At 51.3% G+C, this 19,585-nt stretch overlaps 3 protein-coding genes across 6 annotated transcripts in view; 1 reads left to right on the forward strand and 2 right to left on the reverse strand.

Moving 5' to 3' along the window:
* Mroh7 (maestro heat like repeat family member 7) overlaps window positions 1-5,118 on the reverse strand; it is a 58,473-nt gene extending 53,355 nt beyond the window's left edge. Inside the window, exons 1-2 of the mRNA XM_021201112.2 lie at window positions 4,788-5,118; window positions 963-1,090 (exon numbers count right to left, since the gene is read on the reverse strand). The gene's annotated coding sequence lies outside the window, so the exon portion shown is untranslated. The remainder of the gene's footprint in view (window positions 1-962; window positions 1,091-4,787) is intronic.
* Fam151a (family with sequence similarity 151 member A) lies at window positions 727-14,264 on the forward strand. Its single transcript, XM_021199905.1, has 8 exons — window positions 727-914; window positions 2,711-2,857; window positions 7,956-8,108; window positions 9,021-9,180; window positions 11,504-11,728; window positions 12,093-12,232; window positions 12,947-13,090; window positions 13,513-14,264. The coding sequence occupies exons 1-8, from the start codon at window positions 788-790 to the stop codon at window positions 14,241-14,243; spliced, it is 1,827 nt and encodes a 608-aa protein (XP_021055564.1). The 5' UTR covers window positions 727-787; the 3' UTR covers window positions 14,244-14,264.
* Acot11 (acyl-CoA thioesterase 11) overlaps window positions 13,040-19,585 on the reverse strand; it is a 56,875-nt gene continuing 50,329 nt past the window's right edge. For 3 of the 4 annotated variants that reach the window (XM_029539902.1, XM_029539901.1, XM_029539900.1), the window contains exons 13-16: window positions 18,928-19,058; window positions 15,838-15,969; window positions 15,236-15,362; window positions 13,040-14,444 (exon numbers count right to left, since the gene is read on the reverse strand). In XM_029539902.1, coding sequence (XP_029395762.1) covers window positions 14,289-14,444; window positions 15,236-15,362; window positions 15,838-15,969; window positions 18,928-19,058 — 546 coding nt within the window. In that variant the 3' untranslated portion in view covers window positions 13,040-14,288. The remainder of the gene's footprint in view (window positions 14,445-15,235; window positions 15,363-15,837; window positions 15,970-18,927; window positions 19,059-19,585) is intronic. The other variant, XM_021199906.1, reaches the window with a different exon arrangement.

The following is a 19,585-nucleotide window of genomic DNA, read 5'->3' on the forward strand; positions in this document are numbered from 1 at the left end:
TGTAGACCAGGCTGGCCTCGAACTCAGAAATCTGCCTGCCTCTGCCTCCCAAGTGCTGGGATTAAAGGCGTGCGCCACCACACCCAGCTAATAGAGGCAGTCCTTAACTTCTTTCCTCCACTGCTTCTAGAATCTCTCTGCCTAAGCCAGCAGTTTAGGCCTGCCTGTGCTTCAGAGGTGGCCTGCCCTCCCACAGGTTCAACTGTGCCAGGGAGGACTATCAGCGCCCATCCCAGCCCTGTCTATCAGCTACCATCTCAGATAAAAGGAAACTCATGTCCTCAGGGCAGATCTAATCTGCTCTTGTCACCAACCCTTTCATGACCTAGGGCTTCTCTGGAGCAGAGCAGAAAGGTCTCGCTTGAGATGTAAAGAGATGGCCAAGTTCAGTTGCTTCCTTTCACCCAGGGGTAAAACAAGGTTTGGGTATCCGGATGCGCTGGCTTGCTCTAGGCCACCAGGAACCCCAGGCCAGCTGGAATAGATCCTTAGCCTCCTTCCTTCGCACCAGGGGTCGGGGCCGTATCCACCGCTTCCTGACGTTCCCAAGTTTATGTGGGAGGTGGCAGGATTTTCTCCTTAGCCTGATAAGATCCGGCATGGGTGGGAAGAGGAGGGCTGGGAACAGGGCAGGGTTTCTGAGCTCTCTCCACCCAGGCAGTGGGAGTGGCCAGACCTGAGTTAAATGCTGTTGCTGGCTCGGCCTCCCACCAGATCTCAGCTTCAGGGAGCCTCAGGGACGGTGACTGTGGGATCCTGAAGGGAGCTCTCTTGAGTGAGGGTCACAATGTCCTGCATGAAATGGTGCTCCAGCAGCCAGGCCAAATGGATCCTTGCTGGCAGTGTCAGTGTGACGCTGGTGTTGGCCATTTCGTTGATCCTGGGCCTAACCCTGCATCAGGGCACCCAACCAGGTAGGACCTCCCCTCTCCCAGCCATCCTCCCAACTTCTCATCTCTTACCTCATGGAGCTCTGCCCGTGTATCCATCTCTACTCCGCTTTGATACTTCAGCTCTATCAATCATCCAGAGCAGAAGGTGCTATTTGTCTTTCCCTGTTCGCCGGATCTTAGCCTTCAGCCGAGACCGCCTGTGTTTTTGGGGGGACATTCCTTGGAGACTTCGTGAACCCCCTGAGCAGCCTTCACACTCTTCCTACACATCAGCTGGTCTCTGCAATCTCTCCTTGATAAAGGGCCTTCTAGCCTTCCAGGAACAGCCTCCCCCCAGACCTATGCCTCAATCCTGAGTCTATCCTGATTTGGGGGGCTCTGCTCCCTACCCTTCCCTTCTGTCCCCCACCAGCTCTGCCTTCAGAACCCCGGGACTCTCTCCTAGATCCTTGCCGGGGCTCTGTCTCCAGTGGTCTCTTACCAGCCACTGCTCTTTGCAGTCAGATAGTTTTTCTTTTTCTTTTCTTTTTTTTTTTTGTTGTTTTTTTTGTTTTTTGTTTGTTTGTTTTTGGTTTTTTTTTTTTTTTTTTTTTTTTTCCGAGACAGGGTTTCTCTGTATAGCCCTGGCTGTCCTGGAACTCACTTTGTAGACCAGGTTGGCCTCGAACTCAGAAATCCGCCTGCCTCTGCTGGGATTAAAGGCGTGTGCCACCACGCCCAGCTTTTTCTAAACGACTCTCCTGGTAGCATGCCCCACAGACCTAATTCCTCCACTGGAGTTAGCTTTCCTTCCTCCATGAGGACCAGGTAAAGCCATTCCTTTGTACAAACATTCCTTCCCATGTCTGAGCCTTCACTGTTCTTTCAGCCCAGAATCATCTATGCACTTCTGTCAAGTATACACCCATCCCTCCAAGTGCCTCCTAATGTCCCCTTCTCTTTCTTTCTTTTTTTTTATAAAGATTTACTTATTTATTATATGTAAGTACACTATAGCTGTCTTCAGACACTCCAGAAGAGGGCACCAGATCTCATTGTGGATGGTTGTGAGCCACCATGTGGTTGCTGGGATTTGAACTCAGGACCTTCAGAAGAGCAGTCAGTGCTCTTAACTGCTGAGCCATCTCTCCAGCCCTCCCCTTCTCTTTCAAGTGCTCCCTTTCCTGATGATCCAAGGCCAACAAGAGGGTCTCTGGCCCCAGGAAGCCATACAATCCCCTGTCTTCTAGGCTCTCTTTCTCTCCCCCTCCCCTCTGTGCGTGTGTGTGTGTGTGTGTGTGTGTGTGTGTGTGTGTGTGTGTGTGGAGAGAGAGAGAGAGAGAGAGAGAGAGAGAGAGAGAGAGAATAGTTTGTGAGTCAGTTTCCTTCCATCATGTGGGGTTCCATGGTTAAACTCAGGCCATCAGCCTTGGAGGCAAGTTCTCTTACCTTACCTGCTTGTCTGACTTTTGAAACAAGGACTCATGTATCATAGGCTGGTCCCCAGGTCCCTGTGTACCCTCGAACTTCTGATTGCCGAGCCTCACCCACCCTAGTGATGGGATGACGGATATATACATGCCACAGCAAGCACATGAAAGACCTGGAGCTTCCTATGTGTGTAACTCTGGCTGGTCTCAGACTACTGCCAATCCCCTGCCTCGCTGAGATCAGAGGCATGTACCACCAGAGGCTCCCTGTATCTTACGTACCAGGGGCTGTGGGTCCTGCTGTCTGTCTACCAGACTGAGTGCTAGATTCAGGGTGATAGGATTATGGCCAAGCATCCTGGGCTGAGCAGGAGATGATGGTAACCAACCCCTTGGCCTTCATTCCAGGCTGTGAGAACGATGCGGTTTGTGGTCCTGATGCTGACATGCTGGACTACCTGATGAGCATGGGCCAGATCAGCCACCGGGATGGTTTGCTTGTCACCTGGTACCACGCAGCCAATAGCAAGAAAGCGATGACGGCCGCCCTGAACAGTAAGTCTAGCCACCCGGCTTGGAATCAGGAGACAGTTTTCACCGAAGTCATGGCAACTCTGTGATGGCTCTTTTTATATGCCTGCCACAGTCTCCCTGAGGGAACAGAGCTGACAGGGGCTGATGGTCCCCGCTATAAGGAGGCCTTTGACTTCCAGGACTAAGAAGCCAGAGATGTGAGCTTAACAGCCAGGGCTGTGAAGGACACCTGCGCAGCTCCTTAGAGTTTGCATCAAAACAATCATGGTGACAGGCACACACTCCCCTCACACTGAGTGGAGGTCCCCTGAAACTCATGCAACCTGCTCATGGGACTCATTCATGGGAGGAAAACTGAAGCTCAGAGAAGTTAGGTGACTGAGGTTCTGCTGGCAGAGAGAGGTGAGGCCAACATAGGTCAGCCCCAAAGTCTGTGATCTGAGTGTCTCGGCTGGGTCATGGGGAAACGTTCTCTTTGAGGGCTGTTGAGAAGTCATGGAGGACTGGGGTAATGGTCCCTGGCTTGAGTTTGCGTCAGGAAGTACAGGTCCCCCATTGAGCACTGTGGGTGTGGTCTGAGAGCTCCTGGGACACTAGTGTTTAGGATCTCATTGTGAGAACCGCCACTCAAGAGAAATTTTTCTTGCTGACCTGTAACCCAAGAAGACCTCAGGAATCTGAGGCAGGAGGATGACTAGTTCCAGGTTGGCATGAGCTATGGATTTTGCTCTGGCAGGTCACCATACAGGGGGCTTGACGTGTGGCCTGGAAAGAACTGGTTGAATGGAGGCCTAAATGGCAAACGGGAGAGGCTGGGTCAGGCTGGGAGAGCCCCAGGCCACCACCACTTCAGCTGTGTCTTCTGACAGCTGGGCCTTGGTGGCCAGGAGTGAAGGAAGGAGAGAAGGAAATGCAAGCTTTAACATCCACCAGGCTTCTCAAGCTCACCCAGGAGACACTGGGTGACACAGGAAAATGAGATGTCTCCTGTCTGAAACAGCAGCGCCACTGCTGAGCTACCGCGTCTGTCTCTTACACCTGCTGGCCCCTTCTTTTCTCTGTCTCATAGACAGAAAATTCTGTTGGCTAAAGAGGAAACTGTCTTAACTTGGAGCCTGCAAAGTTTAGCTTGTGGGAAACTTGCTTAGCTCTGTGTTGTTGTCAGGGTTTCTCTTCCCACAAAACATCATGACCAAGGCAAGTTGGGGAGGAAAGGGTTTATTCAGCTTACATTTCCACATTGCTGTTCATCACCAAAGGAAGTCAGGACTGGAACTCAAGCAGGTCAGGAAGCAGGAGCTGATACAGAGGCCTGGAGGGATGTTACTTACTGGCTTGCTTCCCCTGGCTTGCTCAGCCTGCTCTCCTATAAAACCCAAGACTACCAGCCCAGAGATGGCACCACCCACAATGGGTCCTCCCATTGATTACTAATTTAGAAAATGCCTTAGAGCTGGATCTCATGGAGGCATTTCCTCAAGCAGGCTCCTTTCTCTGTGATAACTCCAGCTTGTATCAAGTTGACACACAAAACCAGCCAGTACACTCTGGGGTAGGGATGAAAGACCAGCCTGGGATAGTCATTGGTCACAGGGACGAGATGATGACAGTGCCCTGTTGCTATACCAGCCTGGGCCTATTTAAGCAACAGCTAAAGGCTACAGATGCATGATAATTAAAGACTTTTTTTCCTCTTTCTCTGCATGCTGAGAATTTCTCACTGGAGAAGGGTGAGCTTCCGCCCAACACACACACACACACACACACACACACACACAAACTGGAGAACAGAAAACCCTTTACCCTGACAAAAGAGCCAGGTCATAAGGCCTCAGAGGATGCCAAGAGAACCCACCACCAAGCTTCAACCAGAGCACACTGGCACAAGGAGGATTCATCAGGATCCCACCCAGGGGTGCACACTACTGCATCAAAGAACAGAAATACTCACCCTCAACAGAGAGGCCCAGTTTCCTTGTTGCCAGGTCCCTGGGGAAGGCCTCTGAGGGAGCTGGTGGGGTTAGGGTGGACTAGACTGAATGTCCAGAGAGAGAGAGGGGCCAGAGTACAGACCTGGAGGCAGCACAGAAAGTTCACATTTTACCTTGGCATGACTCTGGCCAGGCATGGTGAGGCACCAGGGAGGTCGGGAAAGGGTGATGAAGACGTCAAGGTCATTCTGGGACATGTAGTCATGTAGCTCCAGACTAGCCTGGGCTAAAAGAGATGGGGGATGGGGGTGTGCCAGCATTGATTCCAGGCAAGAAGTGGCTTCCACTTCTGAGCTGATGGTAGCCATTTGTCATCCAAATGGGGCATGCCTGATTATACAAACAAGATCATTACTAGTAATTGTGTTGAGACAGCAGAAGTACACCAGATGGTCCTGGGTTACCCTAGGTAAGTGTAAATAATAATTAACACTTAGTCAATGCCTAACTTGGATATGTTACTATTTAATTCTCAGAGACGAGGAAAGCATAGAGAGGTCAGGTAATCTGGCTTGTGTCACACAGCTTTCAGGTGTGCGGATTTAGAGTCTACATGCCCAACCACCACACTCAACGTGACTCAGTGGTGGGTGAGTGGAGTCACATGACTCTGGGTGATCGGAGAGCTTAGCAGCTGCCCTCTGCAGGAGGGCACCATCCTGAGGATCCAAGCTCCCCTCACCTCCTTGGTCAGCCCCCAGGTCTAGCCTCTGGAAAGTCCACAGCATTCAGTATTCATGGAAGAGGCCACCTCAGGGAGGCCAGTCTGGTTATGAGCACCATTTCTGTCCCACTTATGAAGCAATGGCAGGGTCCCTGCTATGACAGGCATAAACCATGCCCCACTTGAAGTGATCTTATTTTGGCAATGTTGGAGGTTAATTCCAAGGCCTTAATGTAGGCTAGGCAAGTACTCCCGCCAGTGAGTTACACCCCCAGCAGCCCCCATTCTTTAACAGGCTAGCATTGAACTCCTTTGTTGTGGTTGTGGTGGTGGTTGTTGTTTGGTTAATGGTTGTTTTGTTTTGTTTTGTTTTTTGAGACAACATTTCTCTGTGTAGCCCTGGCTATCCTGGAACTCACTATAAACCAGTCTGACCTTAAATTCACATAGATCCAGGCTTCTGCCTCCCAAGTGCTGGGATCAAAGGCATGCACCACCACACCTGCCTTAGCATTGAACTCTAACCGCCCTGCCCCCAGGTTCCAAGTGCCAGGATTACTGGTGTGTACTACCACACCTAGTTTGAGCCATACCAGTATCTTCAAGGTACCCCTCTCGAGCCTAGATTCTCTGTGTCTCTATCCACTGTATGCCCAAGTAGGCAAAAGTTAAGAAAGGAATCATAGTACTTTGAGAATCATAGTAAATTTTGGCTGGTGTAGGGATAAGATGGACAATGCACCTCCCACTCCTGTAAGCCTGGCCCTGAGCCAAGCGGGGAGAGCCAAGTTCCAGGCCAGCCTGGGCCACAAAACAAGGCCATCTCAAAGGCAGTAGATTCTGGGCAGGTTGGTGTATACAATCCCAGAACTTGGGAAGTAGAGACAGAGGCTGATGGACTGCTCATGAGTTTGAGGCCAGCCTAGACTACTACACAGTATGTTCCAGGCTACCCAGAGCAGTAGAGTAAGACTGTCCCAAGAAACAAACAAAAGCAGTGCCAGCAACTGCCTATTCCTGACTTCATTCTCCCTCCTAAAAATCCAGCACCTGAATTTGAAACCTGATAAAATTCTCAGGTATGAACGAGAGCCAGAGAAAAGACTCAGTGCTTGCTGCTTTCCCAGAAGGCCTGAGTTCAGTTCCCAGCACCCACATGTCCGCTCAAAGTTGTCTGTCATTCCACTTGCAGGGGATCAGGTGCTCTCTCTTTCTGCCTTCTGCCAGCCTCACGGTACACAGTTGGTTCATGCACATACATGTAGGAAGTCATTTAAGCACATAAAACACATTTTAAAAATTCTCAGACACTAGATGAGCTGTCTCACTTCCCTGGGCCTGGGCTGTTGATCTTGAGTTTGTTGTGTTTATTTTTTAGACAAGATCTCAGTATTTGACCCAGGGAGACCTCGAACTTGCTATGGACCACTGAGGGGCCTCAAACTTATAGCAAGATCTGCCTCGCCATCTCTAATGCTTGGACACGGGTTTAAATCAGCACACCAATGCTGTCTTTCCTTTACCCTCATTCATCTCTAAAGTGCTTCAGGTGTTAGCCAGCTCCGCTACCATGGAGGAAGGACTCAGGAGAGTCCCCTTACAAAGAGATGGTTTAAGCCAAGGCCCCAGGACAGAGGACTGGCCTAACTGGAGAGCACCTGAGATTAAACCTACAATTTCAGTTTCATGTTGGTTGTACACATTAAAGTTGGTGCCAAAGGTCTGAGCTCCATTTCAGCTAAACACCCAAGGGTTCACCTGAAATAATGCCTTAGTTGCTACTGAGGACACAGGCAGTAGAATAGTGCAGGCAGGGAGCACCAGCCAAGACCACCATTCTGGATAGTAAGCTGGCAGTAGTGGCTTTCAGTAATGCCTGACTCAAATTCTATTCACAGGGATAAAACGTAATCAGTAAGCTAAGGCGGGTCAGGCCTGGTGCCTCCCACTCAGAAGTCAGAGGAGATCTCTGAATTTGAGGCCAGCCTGAGCTAAATAAGAATTTCAGACCAGCCAAAGATTCATGTAAAAAAAAAAAACAAAAAAAAAAACAAAAACTGGGGCTGGCCAGATGGCTCAGCGAGGAAGGGCACTGACTGCTCTTCTGAAGGTCTGAAGGTCCTGGGTTCAAATCCCAGCAACCACATGAAATCTGATACCCTCTTCTGTTATGTCTTAGACACCAGACAGCACAGTGTACTTATTATTAATAATAATAATAATAATAATAATAATAATAATAATACATTTTTAGGCCAAAGCAAGCATAAAATAAATAAATCTTTATAAAAAGTCCTGATTGAGAGGCCTCTGTGTGGCTGGCTCATCAGGTTAAGGCAAGTATCACCAAGACTGGTGCTTTGAGTGCCTACCCATAAGTCACAGTGCATGAGGGGACACACAATAAATTAATAAAATAGGTACATTTTTAGAGCGCTGATTGAATTCTGCCTCTTATAAATAGGCGATGTCATGGTCTTGGAAGCCGATGTCACTGTAGAAGGGTTCAACACAGCCAATGAGACCAAGGTGCCCATTATGGCCCACCCTCCAGCCATCTACAGTGACAACACCCTGCAAGAGTGGCTGGAAGCTGTACTGGCCTCATCTCAGAAGGGTAAGACACCCCTCTCCCAGCCCTACTGGCTCCCCAGACCTCTGCCCTTAAGGTCTTTCTCTAGGGTGAAGCCAGAGCCCACCCTGAGCTGCCCGCTTCTCAGACTTCCACTACTCAGGCTCAGGGGGAGCTAAGTGGCGGACAAGAGAAAGTGTGACCCATGTGCTCTCTCCAGAACCCACAGGTGAAGCAGGGACATGCAAATAAACTGCAAAGAGGCAGACAGGGTCAAAATGTCCCTCGTGGGTCAGCGGAACGGTGCTCTGAGCCAAACCCTGCTCCCTCCAACTCCCCTTTCCAGTCTGGATCTAGGCCTTGCCCACCTTGCCCTGAACCACATGCCCCCTCACCCTCCTCATCTGCCCACTAGCTGCCCCTCCCGGCTGTAACTCGGGTCACAGCCACATCATTTCTCACATGGGCAGCCTCATCTAACTGCCACACACACCCATGACTCCTCTGTTGAACCCTGCCTCCATGGCTCCCCTTGGCCTGGCTTGGCTTTCAGGGTCTCTACCTTGAAAGCTTCATCTCTTGTCTCCCCAGTTAAGGTGGGCATTCATTCACACTGGATCCCTTTTCTATCTAGTCAACCTCTCAGGCATCCCTTCTTGGGGGCCTACTGGACTCGCAGGCTGTTGTGGTTCGGGGGGTCCAGAAACTGAAGCCCCTTTCTATGTCTGAGTCTCCCTGTACCAGCCCATGCCTTCAGCTAGCTTTTGCTTCTGCCCATCTGGGATGAAAGAGGGAGCCCTTCTTCTCAGTGTTGGCTCTCTCGGCCTCAGAGCTGTCCCTGCAACTCATCTCCATCTACCCCCCTCTTCCCACTCTTTCCCAAGACACCCTCCCCACCCTTCCCTGCTCTTTCTACCCAGCAAGTCCAGTTCCCCAGTCCTCACCCCTTTCCTGCAGGCATCAAACTGGACTTCAAGAGTCTCAAGGCTGTAGGCCCCTCCCTGGACCTCCTTCGGCAGCTGACTGAGGCTGGCAGGATTCGGAGACCAGTGTGGATCAATGCTGACATCCTGAGGGGCCCCAATGTGCCCATCTCAATTGAGATCAATGCTACCCAGTGAGTGCTCACCCTCTCCCCAGCTGAGTCCAGCCCTCTTCTGTCAGCACTGAGCATAAAAAGGGACCTTGGGGGACCTTTGTGGCATTTGCCAGTCACACCGTGAGCCCTCACCTCTGAGCCTGATCCATTTTGTTTTGGGTATTGATGCCTGTCCTGTGTAGAAGTCAGAGATTAAGGACTTGGCTTTCTCTTTTCAGCACATGGGTCCTGGGGCTTGAACTCAGTTTATCAGTCTCAGGGGCAAGCACCTTTCGCCTGCTGAGCCTTCTCACCAGCCACCTCTGCATTCGCACGCACGGTTCCCTCCTATCTTGGATGCCTGCCCCCTTTATAAGTGTGTGTTTGATCTTATGGACATTAGTGGGTTTTGCCTGTATGTATGTGTGAGGGTGTTGGATCCCTGAAAGTGGAGTCACAGAGAGCTGTAAGCTGCCATGTGGATGCTGAGAATTGAACCTGGGTCCTTGGAAGAACAGCCAGTGCTCTTAACCTCTGAGCCATCTCTGCAGCCCCATTCCTTTATATNTTTTTTTTTTTTTAAACTCTTTTTTTTTTTAAAGATTTATTTATTTTATATGTAAGTACACTGTAGCTGTCTTCAGACACTCCAGAAGAGGGCGCCAGATCTCGTTACGGATGGTTGTGAGCCACCATGTGGTTGCTGGGATTTGAACTCAGGACCTTTGGAAGAGCAGTCGGGTGCTCTTACCTGCTGAGCCATCTCACCAGCCCCTTTATATGTTTTTTAGGCACGGTTTATGTAGATCTTGCTGGCCTGGAACCCTGTATAAAGATCATGCTGGTCTCATACGTGTGGGGATCCTCTTGCTCTTGTCTCCTGGTACCAGATTTACGGCCGCTACTGTCTCTTGGTTTGGTGGTGGTGGTGGGTGGTGGTTGTGGCTTTTGTTTTGATTTGTTTACCTCTTTTGTTGGCGAGAGGATGAGACAAGCTCTCATGTAGCCCCGCACAGCCTTGAACTCTGCATGCATGTGGTTCCTGCTGGACTTGATCTCCTGATCCTCTGTCCCCATCTCTGCTACACCTGGTGTACGCCAGCATTCTGAATCCCCACCCCGTTGCTCTATTGCCACTTTCCCAGGTTCCCTGCCACTTCCAGAAGTGTCTCTAGCACCCCAGGGTCCTGAAGACCAGGTCCCCTCATGCCCGACTCAGTTGGACCATTTCTGCCGACTTACGTGTTGGTTACCCTTGCTCCATTGTGACCACATCCTCTCCGTCTCCCCAGTGACGCGCACAGGACTTGGGCCTGCTAGGAAGTTATAAAGCGATGGCTCCCCTGCTCCCCAGTTCTCCAAAAGACCCAGCCTCTGACAGGATATTTTTTTTCTCCCCATGTGAAAATTCACAATGACAAAAACATGCTGCTGAGTGGTTACTGTACCCCAGGCACGGTTTCAAGCATTTTATTTGCAGAATACAGCTGAACTCTTAAGAGAATGAGGTAGCAACTAGTCATATTCATCTTGTAAGTATAGAAACTATCTTTGAAAGGTTAGATGAACGGCCTGTCTAAGCCTACAAAATGGTAGAGCAAAGGTTCCCACAGGTCTTTCCCTCCTCGAGTTTTATGCTCTGCAGACACCTCCATCTGCCCGGCCAATATTTACCATGATTCTCAAAGTGAGTTATATTTGGAAAATGTAGGCTAGGGCCCAAGACAAACAAGGGCTCTCTCCTCGGGGTACTGAGTTATATCTGGGGGGCGGGCAGTAGGTGACAATAATTTCCTATTGAAAATCTGCATCAGAACAAAACTCAAATAATTTTTTTCAATATATTGCTCTGAGGCAGTTTCATGTAGCCTAGGCTAGCCCTGCACTTGCTATGTAGCTGGGGATGAAGGAAGTCCTGCTCCTCCTGCCTCCCCCGACCCCGTGCTGAGATTACAGACATGTGGCACAGGCTCTTCTCATATGGAAAAAAAAAATAGGAATCTGAAACTTGGGAGACTCGAAGAAGGCTGTCAGCATGCAGGTCTGCACACCTTACAAGCCTCACTCTGTTGATGTGGGGATGTTTAAAAGGCCCTGCCCCGACAGACGGTCACTGTCTTTGAGAATCAGGCTGAAGTGGTCACCAGATGCAGAGTAGAGGTCGGAGCCCAGACCTCTCTGACTGCACAGAGTGGTGATATCAGCAGGAAGATTTATAGACCGCTGTTGTTTAGGGCCCTGATGCCAATCTCCAAGCTGAGTCTCAACAGGTCTGGCTGTTCCCCATCGCTGGGCAAGAGCCTACAAGAAGGGACCAGAGCGGCCTGGAAAGAGGTGTATCTCTCTGTTCTGTTCTCTGCAGGTTTCTGGCCCTTGTCCAGGAGAAGTATCCAAAGGCCACCATTTCTCCAGGCTTTACCACTCTTTATGTGCCTCAGTTGCCAAACAGCACATACACCCAAGCCATGGTGGAAACAATGCAGGAGCTGGTCGGAGCGCTGCCACAGAAGGTCACCTTCCCAGTGCGGGCTGTCATGACACGGGCTGCTTGGCCCCACTTCAGCTGGCTTCTGAGCCAATCTGAGAGGTGAAACCCCTCTACTGGTCCCAAACCTATCCTGGGCTCTGTCCCAAGATGAACATGTCAAGAGGGGTCCTAAAGATCATCTTGTCCCAGTCCCACTGGCCTAATGACCTCCTATGCTCGGCCTCTGGCTTGTACTCCTGGGGACAGGCCGGTCACTGCTTCCATTGGTGGGTAACTCAGAAACATCCCAGGGGTGCCCATCCTTCTGCCTTCTCACCCCCTGCTCTCCATCATCCTCTGGTGGGAAACTAGAGAACAGATGTTCCACTCCTGGGCTCAGCTGGCATTTCAGTTCTGAGCACAGGAGTAGAGCCAAGAGTCTGCATGGGCTCAGGCGGGCCCTGAGTCAGCTCTCTGGTTCCAGGTACAGCCTGACACTGTGGCAGGGTTCCTCAGACCCCGTGTCGGTAGAAGATCTCCTCTTCATCCGGGACAACAGTGCTACTCACCAAATCTACTATGACCTCTTTGAGCCTGTCTTGTCCCAGTTTAAGCAGCTGGCCTGTAAGAAGGGAGCCCGGGAGGGGAAGTGTGGGCTGTGTTCTGCTCAGGGCAGCCTTGGGTGGGCATGGAAGCAGAGAAAGGGTGGTCTAGATGGGGAAAAATTCTGAGTGGAACAGGAGACAGGAACTATTCTGAGAATTTGTCTTCTGCCCCAGGGATATTATGTTATCTGAGTTTTGCCTGTCCAGAGAGCAGGGGTCTGGATGATAGAGAGGGGAGGATTTTGTAGGATTGCAATCTGACCACAACCTAGCCAAGTCACACACACACACACACACACACACACACACACACACCCTCGTGCCCTGGCTTCCACAGCACCATTCATTTTTGGCACTCGTGTCTCAAGCACAGCCCTTATGTGACCACTAGTTCATGAGCCAGATGCCACTATGCAAACCCCTGTTCTCTTGACCCTGTGTCTAGGGGCACCTACACTTAAGTCATCCCAAGGGGTCACATCAGATTCCACTCCTATTGAGGGAGCAGTGCCCGGGAAGGGGTGGAGACAAGCTTTGGAGCCCACCATCTCTAGCTCTGTTTGGTTTCTGGCCCAGTAAACTCTGTTGAATGTCAGACCATAAGACAATGACTTCCAATCTACCCAAAGGGGGAACTGACAGCCACAGGGCTTAGGATGCGGGAGAGCCAGTGCGTACGCAAGGCGATTTGTGGAGAGTGGTCCCTTCACTTTGGCAATTTTGGACCCCACAGTGAACACCACCCGGAAGCGAACCTACTACACAGGTGGCAGCCTGATCCCTCTTCTCCAGCAGCCCAAGGGCGATGGTCTGGAGGTAGAGTGGCTGGTTCTAGAAGTGAACGGCAGCGGGAGAAGAGCAGCCATTACTGTCCCTGGTGAGTCTGCCTGCAGCTCTAAAGCTCCTGGCTACCCTAACCCACAGGTCTGTCATTTGCTTGGGTGGGTAACTTGATTCTCTGTTACCATGGCAACACGATAAGCCACACACTGGATACAAAGTGGGAGGAATAAATGTCAAGAGCAGGAACTCCCGTCTTCACAGCCTTGAGTCCTCAGCCACACTGTGACCAGAGGAGTGGGGAGTGACTAGGAAGGTCAAGAATGGAGGCCAGCGATTTGTCATACCTGCCTGAGAGTCACCAGTCACAGCACTTGGAGCCTGGAATGGGGCTGGCATACTCAAGAATGGCTGGTGCCTCTTGGTCTGTCCCCATGACATGTCCTCATGTCTGTCCCCTTTAACAAAAAACACTGATGTCCCATGATGACAGGATCTCCAAACTGTTTCTTCTTCCAGACAGAGAAGGCATGATCCTGCTGGACATTGGCCTCCAGGAACCTGAGGCTGGGAACCCTGTGCCCATCCTGCACACCCCAGGTGGCCCTGCTCTGACACTGGAGTCATGTCTGCTTCGTCTGGCTGTTCACCCCAGGCGCTGGGGCATCCATGTGAACATAGTGGAACCCGCAGCTCTCCGGCCATCCCTGGCCACGTTAGCACACCTCTCCACCCTTGGCCATCTGCCCTGGCCTGTGTGGGTGGGGGCCACAGTCTCACATGGTAGTTTTGTGGTCCCTGGCCACATAGCTGGCAGAGAGCTGCTCACAGCTGTGGCTGAAGTTTTCCCCCATGTGACGGTGGCACCGGGCTGGCCCGAAGAGATGCTGGACAGTGGTTATCAGGAGCAGATGGTCACAGATATGCTGGAGCTGTGTCAGGGACTCCGGCAACCTGTGTCCTTCCAGCTACAGGCTGGGCCACTGGGCCAGAGTCCAGCCAAAACTGTGGCTAGGCTGTTGGGCTCCTCCCCTAGAGCCACTGTCACAGTGTACCACAGCACTGCTGGGAACAGCCATGCGGATGTGTGGGCTGGATTGTGGGCGGCCAGGGCCGTGGACAGGACCCGAGTCTATTACAGGATACCCCAGGAGTACTGGAAAGACTTGCAGGCCGATGTGAGCAGGAACCAACCATCCAGCAGGACTGGACCATTTAGTATGGAAGGCTTCCCTGGGGAGTCAAGGTGAATAAATATCTCTGCTGTGTAAGACCTGGGGCAGCATGGGTGGTGTCTAGAGGGTCTGGAGGCTGGGAGCTAGGTCATTCCGGTTGTCCAGCAGGAAACTCTCACAAGCCTTGAAAGTGTTGTAGAATTCCGAGGACAGGCCGGCCACATTGGTGGTCACATAGTTGAGAAAGCCGGGGGTGGCCTGGTTGTAGTAAGAAACCTGCAGGACAGGAAGTCAAGTTCAAGGAGGTATACTGGGGAGGTTAGAGTTAGCCTTGCTTGCCTTCTGGGGAAGCAACAGGTACAACCTTGTGTCTTAATCAGTTAGAAAACCCGAGTGGCAGACCTGGCCTCTTTCGATAGGTCCCCCAGATACTCAGGGAACTTCAACCCTGACTGCCCTATCACAGCATACCATAAGGTCACTGTACATCTCCCTGCTGACGAGATGGCCCCAGGGGACAGGGATTGACTCCGACACCTACACCTGAATCCACTTTATAACAGTGCTGGGAGGGTGGGGTGTCACAGAAACGTGGTAGACATAAGCCTTGGACTATGTCCTTTGCGTAGGTCCTTAGCAACGCTGGCCGACACTGATCAGCACCTGGGCAAGGCTGCAAGGGAAACTGCATGCCAGGGGAACTGCAGCATACCTGCCCCCCAGCTCTGCTCTACCTTTTCAATTAACTCTGACTCCCCTGATGAGCTTTCTATGCCCTCAAAGTCACATAAAGCCCTCCCTTATGAGAAGGGAGACACCATAAACAAACAATGGCAAAATTTTAGGTCAGAGCTGGGCTTTCTGTAGTCTGTGTCCAGAGCTTTTCTTAAGCCCCAGTAGCAGTTTGCTCTCTGACTACACTAAATCTCAATGATGAGTTCCTTTCAGTCTGCTTAGACTGCAAAGTCTGGGAGGTCATGGGTGTTTGGGTCTGGAAGGGCCCAGCCCAACAGTGTAGAGTTCAGTTCACCCATAGGTGGAAATGTAGAGGGGACATCACGCCTTACCTTAGTCATCTGGTCCCCCTCACGCCACAGACAGAAGCCTGAACAGAGAGTCTCCCCACGTTGGTATTCCGGTGTCTCAGGGTGTGTGGGCAGTGTGACGGACCTCAGGGCAATGACATAGGGGTCCCTGGAGGAGAGTCAAAGTCAGAAGGGGTCAGATAACCCACAGGAGGATGCCATGCTGGGGGTGTCAGCTGTAGGAAGGGGACATCTGCGTTAGCAGCATCAGGTTCAGGCTCCCTGCGAACCCATGGACCTGTGTGCTTAGGGTTTTCATTCTTCTGGCCCTTTGTCTCCAGAAAAAGAGATGTAGTCTATCCTGGCTGCACCCATGTCTCAGGTAACAGCCACAAGCTTCCAGAGGGCAGAGACCAAGGGATACCCCGGAAAGGTACCCGGTCTGTGGCCACAAATGCCACAGTCGCCCTTGCTTTCAGGAGCAGTTTGTGCCCTTGCTGTCATGATGAACTAACTCCCAATGGGTTCTGAGTCCAACCACCAGTGGGCAGCAGAGCTCTGACCTCCATAGTGCAGCTCTTCCCAGAAGAGGGAGAGGAGGCCTCCCCACCTCGGACTGCACCCCTCAGAGAGCAGGCACTTACCCATTGTCACAAGGCTTCCGCCTAGAGGCCAGGATCACAAAGTCCTGGGGCTTGGTATTACCGCTCAGGGCGGGGCTGATGACGTGGTAGATGGCGTCATCCTCATCCACTTGCTGCACCAGCTCCACACTCCTGTGGGGAGGCTGAAGTCAGGGCTCAGGAGCCACAGCAGCTCTCTATGGGGAGCAGCTCCGCCAGACTCCGGCAGACCGCAGCCTCTGAGTAGCCCTGGAGTGGGTTCCTCACCTCCACACAGCTCAGCAGAGCCAGGGAAGGATGGGGACCCTCCAGCATATGTGTATGCATGAATGTATGCATGTGCTTGTCGGTACACACAACATACACACACACTCACACATACACAGTGCACCAGAGCAGATACACAGGCACATGCACATATAAATGTATACAGAGACACTCATCCTAGCATTCTAGGTACATACATACACACACACACAACACAAAAGCACACTGGCATGTACTCAAGCCAATACAAGTATGCAAACTGATAGTATGCACTGTCAACTTGACAGAATGTAGAATCATCTGGGAAACAGGTCTCTGGGTATGCCTGTAGGAGATTATCTTGTTAATTGGCATAGGAAGGCCCATCTGAACTGTGGGCAGCACCATTACCTGGCAGGGAGAGTGGAGACTGAGCTGGGTGCCAGCATGCATTCACCCCGCTCTGTTATGTGACTGTGGATGCAGTATGAACAAGTGCTTCAAGCTTCTGCTGCCTTGACTTCCCCACCGCAGTGGACGGTACGTGGAGCTGTGAGCCAGAGTGAACCCATTCTCCCTTCAGTTGCTTTTGTCAGGGTATTTTACCACAGCAACAGGGAAAGACACATGTGAGCCTATGTGCACAGGCACACAGACAGCACTGAACTCACAGATCTGCGGGTGCACACACCCCGAGTAGCTGTTGAAGGATTCGGTAGTTGTCCATACTGTCCAATGAGTTCCCAGTGTGTTTCGGGTGTTACCCTGGGAGCTCACTCAGCATCCCTCCATGGCAGCCCTGTGCTGTGCTCGTCTTAGCATCCTCACTAAGCAGAGGAGCTGAGGCTGGAGGTTAACCCACTCTGGGCCACAGTGCATGAGGAAACAGGGCTGCGGTGTTCAGCCTGATGGGTAACAGACAACACAAGCCCAGGCACACTCACACATCTGTTCAGGTATACAGGCATCGACTGACATTGGTGCCCACAGACACAAGGGCAGTCACATGAGGATATGGCCACTCCTTCCCCACACCCCTCTGCTGCACAGAGGCTGGCTAAGGAACAGGCTGGCTGTGCAGGCCTAGGGGAGTGTGCTAGGGTCTTTAGCCTGTGTCACTCACCCTCAGTGAAGTTTGGTTTGGTCCACAGCAGCCCATCTTTCTCAGCTCCCCTGCCCAGTCACCACCGATCACCTCTCAGTTCTAGAATACCCTGCTAGCAGGTCTGGGTTATTTGTGCACAGCATTTTAGAGCAACACGGTTCATCCTTTCCTTTTCCTTCTTGCCACTTGCTTGATCTCTTGCTATGTGTGTGTGTGTGTGTGTGTGTGTGTGTGTGTGTACGCATACACGCACGCACATGCACAAGTATGAGTGTTTGAGTGCAGGTGTTCATCTAATGGTGCATTGTGAATAACAACCTCAGGTATGTCATTGCTATTTGCCTGTGTATGTGCCAGACTAACTTTGCCCTAGCAATTCTAGGGAGTCTCCTGTCTCCCATCTCACAGGAGGAGTACTGGGGTTGCAGACATGAGCTACATGCCCAGCTATATATGGCTTGTGGGGGTTCAAGTTCTCATCTAAGAACTTTATCTACTAAGCTGTCTCCCCAACACTGCACAAGTGTGGCTGCAAAGAAAGCTTAGGCAGGAAGCTGGGCTATGAATGGCTATGGTCACTCTGCTGAGGGCAGACTCAGAAAGAAGGAGCAGGCTACTCTACAAAGTCAGCTGGTGACACGCAGCTCACTGAGTTCCCAAGTCCATCTAGCCTCCTAGGGAAGCCCTTGTAATGCAGTCTCTGACTGAGCCACAGCACCGGCAGAACAGAAGATGACTTCGAGGATGCTGAACAAACACCACTTTTCCCAGCCCCACGACTTGGCTCAATGGGTAGGGCACTTTGCCACCATGCCTGCTGAGTTCAATCAGAGTTTAGTTCCCAGCGCCTTGTCCAGTGGTCACAACTGCCTATAGACTCAGCCTCTGGCCTCTACAGGCATCTGTATTACACACACATACACACACACACACACACACACACACACACACACGAGTAGAGCCTTGGCAGATGGCTCTGCTCTAGTGTATGTGTGTCTGTGTGTGTGTCTGTGTGTGATGGATACTGGCTGCTGTGCATTTATGACCTGCTCATCACCTAATACCCTTCTTAAGAGTTGGGAGGGCTGGGCTGGAGAGATGGCTCTGGCTAAGAGCACCGACTGCTCTTCCAAAGGTCGTGAGTTCAAATCCAAACAACCACATCATGGCTCGCAACCATCCGTAATAAGATCTGATGCCCTCTTCTAGGGTGTCTGAAGACAGCTACTACAGTATACTTACAATATAATAAAGTTTTTTTTTTTAAAAAAAAAGAGAGAGTTAGGAAAGCTGAAGAGATGGCTTACAGGTTAAGAGGACAGGCTGTTTTTGTTATTTGGTTGGTTTTTTTTAGAGGACCTGGGTTCGATTCCCAGCACCCACACGGTAGCTCAACACCATCTTTACTGATGCTTTGTTCTGGTTCCCATGAGCACCAGACACATATGTGCTGCACAGACAGGCAAAATACCCATATTCATAAAATACTTTTAAAAGCTTTAAAAGGTGCAAACGGAGGCCCAGGTCAGAAATGGCCTGACCAATGTCAAACTAGAGCAGATACAAGACTTAAACCTAGGCCTCCACATCCAATTCCAGGTTTAGTCTCCTCCCTAGGGCTTCAGCATACCCATGACTTTGCCACAGAACTATATAGCCAGGCCCACCCCAGCTGAAGGCCAGTGGGAGCAAAGCACTGTGGGATATGCTTAGCATCAGCAGGCAATCCCTGCACCTTTCTCCCAGCACTGGCCCCTCACCGGTAATGCTTGTCCCACTCTGGTCTTCTGCGCAGGTCTGACAGCAGCTGAAAGACCTGGGCTGCGTCCACGTTTACCACCATCGCCAAGTGAAAGGAGAGGAACTCCTCTTCCAGGGTGTACAGGCGGACCTGCAGAGCACAGAGAACGGCCTCGCCTCAGCCCCAGGCTGTGCTGCTGCAGACGCTGGATTCTGTCTGCTGGAAGTCAGGGCTGCCACTGACTGGCTGTCTGACTGAAGAAGTGACTGAATGTCTCCAAAACTTAGTCACAACCCCATGAAAATGGACCTCTCACAGTGCTCAGTAAGGACAGACAGAAAGCACTGCTGTAAGGAGCCGTAGTCAGAGCTGGAGAGATGGCGCAGAGGTTAAGAGCGCTGGCTTCTCTTCCAGAGGGCTGGGGTTCAATACCCAGCACCTACGTGGCAGCTTAAGGGTATCTGTAACTCCAACCTAGGGTATCTACACCCTCTTCTGGCTTCCCTGAGTACTAGACATACCTGTGGAGCACAGACATGCATGCGGGTAAAACACTATACACATAAAACTAATTTTAAAAACAAAAGAGGGCTGGTGAGATGGCTCAGTGGGTAAGAGCACCCAACTGCTCTTCCAAAGGTCCAGAGTTCAAATCCCAGCAACCACATGGTGGCTCA

This window comes from Mus pahari, chromosome 6 (assembly GCF_900095145.1).
Source record: "Mus pahari chromosome 6, PAHARI_EIJ_v1.1, whole genome shotgun sequence".
Classification (NCBI taxonomy): domain Eukaryota; kingdom Metazoa; phylum Chordata; class Mammalia; order Rodentia; family Muridae; genus Mus; species Mus pahari.

Coding starts and splice junctions, on each gene's coding strand:
- Fam151a (XM_021199905.1), top strand. CDS start 788: ATGTCCTGCATGAAATGGTGCTCCAGCAGCCAGGCCAAATGGATCCTT. Junction 2,858..7,955: donor GATGACGGCCGCCCTGAACA/GTAAGTCTAGCC, acceptor TCTTATAAATAG/GCGATGTCATGGTCTTGGAA. Junction 8,109..9,020: donor ACTGGCCTCATCTCAGAAGG/GTAAGACACCCC, acceptor CCTTTCCTGCAG/GCATCAAACTGGACTTCAAG.